Genomic DNA, 9,231 nt, shown 5'->3' with positions numbered 1-9,231 from the left:
TTGCATAATAGCTCCATAGTTGGTCCTATTATATGATGTCATGGCATAATAGGTCCTATTATGCCATGACATGGCATAATAGGTCCTATTATGCCATGACATGCCATAATAGGTCCTATTATGCCATGACATGCCATAATAGGTCCTATTATGCCATGGAATGGCACAATAGGACTATCTATGCCATGTCATGGTGTAAAGGTCCTATTATGCCATGTCATGGTATGATAGGACCAATTATGGACCTATTATGCCATGCCATGGCATAATAGGACCTATTATATCATGTCATGGCATAATAGGACCTATTATGCCATGACAACATAATAAGTCCTATTATGCCATGACATTGCATAATAGTCCACCTATTATGCCATCATGGCATAATAGGTCCATAGTAGGACCTATTAAGCCATGACATGACATGATTTTATCGAATTGCCAACTTCATCATCTAATACATCTCCAACACTGAAGTACTAATTCAACATGTTTACTTAGTAAATGACCACTTAGAGAGGTTACCATCTAATATATTAGTACTATTCCAACACAGAGTACTAATTCAACATGTTTACGAGAATTGTGACTAATTATTTATTATATATTACTTTATATATGTTGATCTTATTTTAACTTTTTTTACAAGTTCATGTATTGAATATTTTATATTGATTTTAATAGTTGATGCATTTTACAAGAAATGAATGCATTAAATGGAATATATAATAGATTTATGAAGTTTCAATGAAATTTTTTATTAAGTTTTGTGCTCAAATTTTATATTTAAAGATTCAATAGTATGTACATGTATATTTTTTTAAGTTAAATATTATATTATATTTCATGTGTATCTCATTCAATAACATATAAATATTTCTGATTATGGGAAAATAGGTTTTGAGGGGACCTGAAACCCCTTACAATAGGTTTTGAAGGGACCTGAAACCCTCGGATTTTACCAGGATCTGGAACCCACAGAACAATGCTGCCACATAAATCAAACCATGAAAACTAGCAGCCCCAAAACTGTTGAGCTGATAAAAGCCAGCTGAACACCAGCACTGCCACAGGCAGAAAAAGCTAGCCAGACACTAAAGATATGATCAAGACAAAAAAATTTGGCCACACCGAAAAGGCTACAGCCTTAACCTTAAGAAAAAGTGACGAGGGTTAATAGGCATCCTCAGCCAAACAATAGGGATGTTTCGAGCTCCCTTAACCTGAGACAAAGATTCCAGACAACAAAAAACTAGCCTAGCCCATAACCAAAAACAACCACTATCTAAACTAGGCCCTTGAAAACTATTAGCTTCTAGCCAAACAAGATTAAACATACAAGATAGAACATGCTGAAAAGAAACACAGGGATTTTGAAAGGCTTCCCTAGCCTTAGACCTGGGTTTTGAGTTGGTTCCTAGAACCACAAAAAAGGGTTTTGAAGTGGCTCCCTCCACCACCTTGGACTGAAATAGAGGCCTTAAAATAACAACATCCAAGAAGACAAACAACACCAAAAAATCCACCTCTATAGTAGAAGACAGAAGAGAGCTTGAAAGTGTGGATCCATTAACTAGAAAATCGCCTGCTCAAGAAAAACTAGGCTCACACTGCCTAACGAGATGGGTTTAGTCATGATGCTTATCATCATCTAGGCGAAGCCAACAAGAAGAACAACTTCTAACTATAGAACAAAGTCCAGCAACTTAAGAAAAAACCCATTACGCTTAGCTGGAACAAAGGGTTTTGGCAGGCCCCCATAACCTAAAGACCTACGAGAAAGATCTCCTCTAGAACCCCAGTAGTCTAGAAAAAGGACAACACCAGCCATCTTCCAGCACAACCCATCCTCCATGGCAAGACTCAACTCCACCTCTATAGGAGATAAGTTGTCTCAAGCGTTGTCCTTCTTCGCATTTGAATAAGGAAGGGCAACCTCAATAAGGCAAGCTGGAGAAAACCCAAGCATGATAGAGAGTGCGTACCAACAGAATCTGCAAACAAAAGTAAGAGTGGGTTGAATAGGACAGCCCCTCAACAGATCGTCAGCAAAGGTTGAGGGAGCAGAAAACACTCCTGCCCATAGGGCCTTGAGCCAGAGTTTCAGAAATAACATCTCCTCCTTAGCAGAAAAAAGAGCAGTAGCGGGCAAAAAAACCCTAAGGCCCAAAACATTAGAAGCCCAAACCTCAACAAGGAGGAGAGAACAAGCACAGAAAGGGGCTTCCCCAGCCTCAAGATCATCCCAGGACACTTCATTGAAGGGAACCCCGAAAACACTATGGGGAGCCATCATCACCATATTCTACCAAACGGCCAAATAATTTTTGGTCGACGACAGGCAAAGCATGGCGAGCAAACACGATTGCCCCCAAACCCTCACAGCACCTTCTTCGGTTTGAAACCCCCAACCACTCCGAAAAGGCATTGAGCAGGGAAAGGGATGGCAGCAAGATCGTGATGGAACCCACAACATCCTACCCACCATCCGGGTCACCTTCGTCCTCCTCCCCTACAACATCTCCCACAGCCCTAGCCGTCCCTGGCCCTTGCACGCACTCCATGGTTATTTGATAATATGATGAATTAAAACTATAACATGAAAATGTTACTATTTACAAATGCTTTTTTTTAAACTAAAATAGATTGTTCTTTGACATAGAGTTTTATATAATTCATGCACATCTTTATATATGCAGGAGCTCTTTGTTATGATGGATGTGTTTGACATAGATGAATTGTTAGGTGAAAATCCCCCACCGCAACCCCCTCCTCCTCCACCTCCACCTCCACCTCCAGCACCACCACCACCAACTCCACCCCCTAGATTAGATCAAATTCGTTTAAGAGAAAGAATTAATGAAAACCTACAAGTTATTGAACAAAATATTACTTCAATCCAAAATGAGCCAATCACCCCCTCCCCCATCTTCTAGAGTTTGCAAAATCAATGCAAACTGGTGTCGAGTTAGTTAGATCAGTTGATTCTCAATTAGATCAATTTCATAAACGATGACAAGAGTTGCGTGATTTTTATGCTGATGGATTAACTTATAAGCAAATCACTGATCTTAGAATAACCAAAGCTCATTTATGTCCATATTTTACTAACCAAAAAACAAACGAACCAATGTAACCTACCCAGAAAAGAATTTCAATTAGATGGTGTGATCATGCAGAAATGGCTAGACACTTCTGGGATAGATGGTGGATGGTTTTTTATTATCCACCACATCGTAAGTATGAAATCCCTTAATATTTTTTGAAGAAATTATACTGATTTTGTATTGCACAAAAAAACCAAATTATTTTGATATTAAGTCATTCCAGGGTGTTGGTGGTGGAATGCCACATAATAGATTAGGGGCACGCACTAATAATCCCCTACCAGATCCACCCATGGTTCCACCTGTTGCTCCATCGATTCTTGTAGATGTGCAAAATACATCATCCATTTCAACATTAGATGCTTTGACTATTACAGTTGGGCAATTTTTGAGAGGACACGTGAACTGTTTGACAAAATTCCTCAAAGACGTGATTAGTTTCCAGATCGTGAGCCATAGAAAATGTCCAAAAATTATTTCACAGCATGTTAAAATCTGACAACATGATAATCCTACATTACGAGATGTTCGTTGAATATGACACGCATAATCTCATCGCTGTTTACAGTACATCGTGACGGCTGGATAGCCGGTGCTGAGAATAACCGTGTTAAAATCAAACTTCCCTGCCCAAAGTTAGCAATAACATCTCAAATTACTAAAATATCATTCTGAAACTTCGAGAAACTCGTTTCACTTAAAAGTTGTTGGAGCAAACAAAGTTTCAAAATAATATCCAAGTGAAATTGGACTTAGCTAAACTGGTTCTAAAAAGGGGTTATAAAATTTATGTTGTGAAAATTCAAAGTCACAGCTACAATCAAAGAGATTCTATCAATCGTTCAAAACCAAATTGAAGAGACATATTAATTATCAATTGTTCAGAAGGAAGTGTTAGAGATACAAGCACAGATCCATTATTTCTAAGCAATCACTCATCAATGGTAGCTGTGACTTCAATGATGATGAAAGCGCCCGCAGCCCTTAACTGCGGGGCAGTCCAAAGGAATAGTATGGTTTGAATCAGTAGATTACCGAGCAGTAGCCTCAAAGTCAAGTGCATGGCAAAGGTTTGATAGTTTTTTGGTTCAATGTAGTTGTGGCTAATGCATTTCATCTTCAAGCTCTACAGGAAACGTCCCCTACTGAAGGCGTTTCATCTTCAAGCTCTACAAAGGTAAGAAACGTTTTAGATGCCCAATTTATAGTATATTTATATCATGTCAACATTTTATCTGAAATGTGCGATGTGGCATACAGATGAGCACCAAGTTTGGAGACCTGTTTGCGCTCTCAGGGCCTGCGCCGGAGATCATCAATGGAAGGGCGGCTATGTTGGTGTTCGTGTCGGCCATTGCAGTGGAGGTGGCGAGTGGAAGAGATTTGTTGTCGCAACTGAATAGTGGAGGACTGTCGTGGTTTGCGTTAATTGCAGGATTAATGACGGTGGGGACACTGGTGCCCCTGTTCAATGGAATATCGAGGGAGAGCGAGTCGCAGCAAATATTTTCATCCACAGCAGAAATGTGGAATGGGCGCTTTGCTATGCTTGGCCTCCTGGCATTGGCCTTCACTGAATACGTCAAGGGCGGACCACTTGTGTAAACACCATAATAGTTCTTCCTGTTCAAACATAGACATCAATATTGAAAGCTCTTAAATGGCATTCCATGCTCTAGTGGAGTTTTCTTGTACTGTTTAGCATGTCAAATGGCGCATGGTTCTCTACTGAGGGAATTAGGCATCGGGAAATGGTGCTGGAGCCGCCGAGCTTCTAGTTGGAATTTGAGCGGACTGTGTCGAAGTAGAAGCAGGGAAGATGTCGTTTCTTGGGGAGGCTTTTTTCGACTCTGAATCAGCCTGCTAACATAATAAACAGATTAGCGAATTTTCTCCCAAGAATTAATATGAAGTGAACTGGAAACCTGAAGTGAAATGGAAGAAAGAGCAAACCTCTGCGTTACACTTGACTCGAAGGCTCCTTTGAATTGCTCCGCAGTTGAGCAGTGCAGAAGATTTCATCATCATTGAAGCCATTGCTCCATTGAGACTCTTGAGTAGCAGCTATGATGCTTTGGTTACCGATGAGATTGTGATACCGCATGTCTTCGACTATTATGCTTATATTTTGATCATTCAATTACTTTATAGAAGAGGGTGGAATGTTCTGGTGTTATTTTGCACGGTGAAAGGACGAAGACGTGGAATGTTGAGCCACGTTGAATTTGTAATGTGATGGGTGAAAGGACGAAGACGTGGATTCTCCGTGTCCAGTTTTTATGTGGGGTGAGCGGAGAAACACCTCGTTTCGAAATTAACTCGTTCGAAGGTTTCGCATATTCTTGAATGCTGTATCATATTATTTTAAAAGTTTTTAGTAGTTAATGAGTTAATGTATTATAAATTTAAATGTATGTAGTGAAGAAAATAGAGGTAACAAACAAGATAGTTTTATAATTGAGTAATGATTATATTTTAATCAAGATTTTGAACTTCGGTATTATTCACAATGCTACCTCTTTGTTAGTAAAATGTTTTGAATCTTATATTGAATCTTTGCTCTATCATGACTCAAGTCCATGGATTTTGGTCTATTTTGCAATCATGAATTTGACCCTTTTTAGTGTGCACATCTAATTTGTGGCTTGCTTGAATAGTATATGTTTATTCTATTATTTTTCTTATATTTAAAGAGTAGTGGTATTTAGAAATATCTTGGAATAGTTATTGTTATGTTATAAGGGAGCATGATTAGCTAGACTAACATAGAAAAGTGAGTGAAAGATAAAAGGTGGTAAGCAAACTAGTCTAGATTAATTTATCTTAGTGTAAAACATTTTCTACTAAGCTATAGGATATTTCTCTCATGAATATCTCTTTTAAGAGGTGTTTCCTTTTAGGGGATAAGCTTGCTTAGGTGTGTTTCTATTTTCACTCACAGTTGCTTAGGTGTATTTCTATTCTTAAATATTGTGAAGCATATAAATTTATAAAATTGGTGAATTATTTTCTAATTTTAAAGTTCTTTAAATTTCACATTGAAGCTACACTAATCAATCAAGATTTGAGTTTAATTGGAGTCTAATTAAGTGAAATATTGTAGGGTTAAGGTTTCCACCAATTTTTCTTGATTTCTAAAGGATTACGAAATGCTATTTTGGTTCACCTATGATCCTAATTTGAAGAAATTTTAATTTTTTTAATAAGTTATCTAATCTATAATATAATTTTTCAAATAAAATACATTTTCATATTTCAATAGTAATTATGATTACATAACTATCAAAACATAAAAGATTACTGGCATTATAGAGATTAGAATCCATTAGAGGGTTGTATGCACTATTCAATTAAACAAGAACTTCAAACACTTGTCTACTATAGCATAAGAAGTCGCTTGCATTATAGTAAGTTATGAGCGATCCAACTTTAAATAAAAAAATATTTTGAACGATTCTTTAATAAAAATATTATTTTCATAAACTATCAACCCCTCATTTAATTTAATTTAATTTTTTATATAACTTTTACCCTGATATGTAGAATTGAACAATATATAATTATTTTCATCAATAAAACATACAACAAAAGACAACCCTTTCAACAACAACAACGAAACTAAGTAATGAATTGAACGCTTACAATGACATAATGTGTGTTTTAATCAAACTTCCCGGACAAAAGTTGGCAGAAACATCTCAAAATGTGAAAATTTCGATCTGAACTCCTTTAACTAAAAAGTTGTAGGACCAATCAAAGTTTCAAAAGAATATCAAAGTGAAACTCGGGTGAGAGATGTCCACGTTGAGTAGGCGAGTAATCTCTATAATCTTCACGTTCAGTGAGTACTGTATTTCTAGAAGCCACGTTCACCTCAATACATATGCGGGCAATTTACCAGCCACGTTGTCGTATTTTCGCCCACGCGACTCTAAACTCACCTCATTCGCTTCCTTTACTTGGCCCATTTTCCACCATCAAATTCGATACTTCCCCAGCTATAAAGCCAACAACAATTCCGCCGAGAGATTTTAGCAGAAGAGGCGTTTACAGTCTATTGAAAAGTAAGGCGAAGAGAAATTAACAATCTTACTATAGAAAATCGAAGGCATACAAGTACGCAATCCTTTTTTTCTAAGCACTCATCAATGGCGGCCATGGCTTCAATGATGATGAAAGCGCCATCAGCCCTTAACTGCGGTGCAGTCAACAGGAATAGTGTGGGTAATATCAGTAGATTGCCTCACAGCAGTCTCAAAATCAAGTGCATGGCAAAGGTTTGCTAACTGGCTACTCAATTAGCTTTTAGATAGTTTTTTTTGTTTCAATTTGATTATTGCTAATGCATCTTATTTGGCACGTGGTCCTCAGGATCCACAGGAAACGTCCCCTACTGAAGGCGATTCATCTTCAACCTCTACAAAGGTAAGAAACAATTTAGATGCCCAGTATATATTTAATGATTATTGTATATTCATACCCATGTGAACAATTTATCTGAAGTGTGCGATGTGGCATACAGATGAGCACGAGGTTTGGCGACCTGTTTGCGTTCTCCGGGCCTGCGCCGGAGATTATCAACGGAAGGGCGGCCATGTTGGGGTTCGTGTCGGCCATTGCAGTGGAGGTGGCCAGCGGTAGAGATTTGTTTTCCCAGGTGAATAATGGAGGACTGTCTTGGTTTCTCATAACTGCCGGATTATTGACGACAGCGTCGGTGGTGCCTTTGTTAAAGGGAATATCGACAGAGAGCAAGTCACGACCATTTTTTTCATCCACAGCAGAAATGTGGAATGGGCGCTTTGCTATGCTTGGCCTGCTCGCATTGGCCTTCACCGAATACGTCAAGGGTGGACCGCTTGTATAAACACCATAATAGTTCTCCATATTCAAACATAGGCTCCAATTTTTAAAGCTCTCAAACGTCATTCCGTGTTATAGTGGAGTTTTCTTATACTCCTTAGCATGTCATACTGTTCAATTATACATATAAGCTTGTAAAAATTTGAGTCATACATTATAAAGTAATTTTAGTTTAAATGTCCATGAGCGTAATTATTTATCGAAAAATTGTTAAACATACTCAGAATAACTTCTACAGTTCAAACGCTCTCATACGTTTCAAATATGTTTAATATGATCATAGTTAGCCGATAGCATTATACTATGTAGGATTTTCACCCCAAACCTGTCTCTCCTAAAATAGGTTGCCGGTGCATGATGTTGTGGCCATGGTTCAGGGTTTCATGATGGTTATCTCCGTTCACTTGAAATATTCGTACCACCTCGCCTGGAAACATAATTTTAGCTATACTTAATACAGATTTTCATAACCAATTGAATTTCAGTCATGAAATCTTAGCATTATAATCCCGATGATTTGAGAACCAAATATCATTTATTGTGAACCGATTGAAGCTATGGTTGTACAGAAAACGATTTTGGTTCAACTCCTACACTAAGGTTTCTGAAACTTTTTGCAACTCTGTCCTTTTATTCTAACCGTCATCGTTGATAGTTTGTGCAAAAAGAAGAGTAAAGATGAAGACAGATGTTTAATATGGGCAATATGTGCCCCTTGAGAAACTTCTGTGGCAGACAACGACATTACAGAAAACTTCACAGCTGTGTTGAATGTATTGTTTATGATACAATTTAGCAAATTTTAAATTTGCTTGCAAGAAAAGATTCTATTGGAATGAGTTTCTATGGAGAATTAGGCTATTGGGGTCCATTTTAATGATGGGAGCAGCTGAGTTTTGGGGTATTGCGGGAAAATTGATTTTTGAATCACGTATTTTGGTAAATTTAATGAGCTTGGTAAAATTTGAAGAGGATTTTGGTATTTAAACAGAACAGAGTTTGTCAAGTTACAGTTAGGTTTTCAATTTGCAGTTAGGTTTTCAAGCGTAGTTCTCGAATTTGGTTTGTCACATGCTTATAAAAATCCCACTCTAGTAAATCTCGTAATATGTTTCCTCAAAACTCTCCGCTTTTTTCTCTTTGGCACCGACACAATTCGTGTTGATTCTTGAGTTAACTCACTTCGAGTAATTTTTTTGGAATTCGTACACGACCGGATTTTTTATGGTTGTGTTTTATTTCATTATTCTGTTATTATCTT

The 9,231-nt window shown here is 37.6% G+C and overlaps 2 protein-coding genes across 2 annotated transcripts; both read left to right on the top strand.

Moving 5' to 3' along the window:
* The first annotated feature begins 4,048 nt into the window (after positions 1–4,048).
* LOC131857856 (early light-induced protein 1, chloroplastic-like) lies at positions 4,049–4,712 on the top strand. Its single transcript, XM_059210626.1, has 3 exons — positions 4,049–4,118; positions 4,205–4,284; positions 4,368–4,712. The coding sequence occupies exons 1-3, from the start codon at positions 4,049–4,051 to the stop codon at positions 4,710–4,712; spliced, it is 495 nt and encodes a 164-aa protein (XP_059066609.1).
* A 2,414-nt stretch (positions 4,713–7,126) lies between these two features.
* LOC131857457 (early light-induced protein 2, chloroplastic-like) lies at positions 7,127–8,151 on the top strand. Its single transcript, XM_059210064.1, has 3 exons — positions 7,127–7,384; positions 7,479–7,532; positions 7,630–8,151. The coding sequence occupies exons 1-3, from the start codon at positions 7,256–7,258 to the stop codon at positions 7,972–7,974; spliced, it is 528 nt and encodes a 175-aa protein (XP_059066047.1). The 5' UTR covers positions 7,127–7,255; the 3' UTR covers positions 7,975–8,151.
* Positions 8,152–9,231: the final 1,080 nt, after the last annotated feature.

The sequence above is a fragment of the Cryptomeria japonica genome, chromosome 8 (assembly GCF_030272615.1).
Source record: "Cryptomeria japonica chromosome 8, Sugi_1.0, whole genome shotgun sequence".
Lineage (NCBI taxonomy): Eukaryota > Viridiplantae > Streptophyta > Pinopsida > Cupressales > Cupressaceae > Cryptomeria > Cryptomeria japonica.
Note: the sequence above shows the minus strand (reverse complement) of the source record. Positions and strands in the feature narration are given on the sequence as shown.

Coding starts and splice junctions, on each gene's coding strand:
- LOC131857856 (XM_059210626.1), top strand. CDS start 4,049: ATGGTAGCTGTGACTTCAATGATGATGAAAGCGCCCGCAGCCCTTAAC. Junction 4,119..4,204: donor CGGGGCAGTCCAAAGGAATA/GTATGGTTTGAA, acceptor GGTTCAATGTAG/TTGTGGCTAATGCATTTCAT. Junction 4,285..4,367: donor CATCTTCAAGCTCTACAAAG/GTAAGAAACGTT, acceptor TGTGGCATACAG/ATGAGCACCAAGTTTGGAGA.
- LOC131857457 (XM_059210064.1), top strand. CDS start 7,256: ATGGCGGCCATGGCTTCAATGATGATGAAAGCGCCATCAGCCCTTAAC. Junction 7,385..7,478: donor AAATCAAGTGCATGGCAAAG/GTTTGCTAACTG, acceptor CGTGGTCCTCAG/GATCCACAGGAAACGTCCCC. Junction 7,533..7,629: donor CATCTTCAACCTCTACAAAG/GTAAGAAACAAT, acceptor TGTGGCATACAG/ATGAGCACGAGGTTTGGCGA.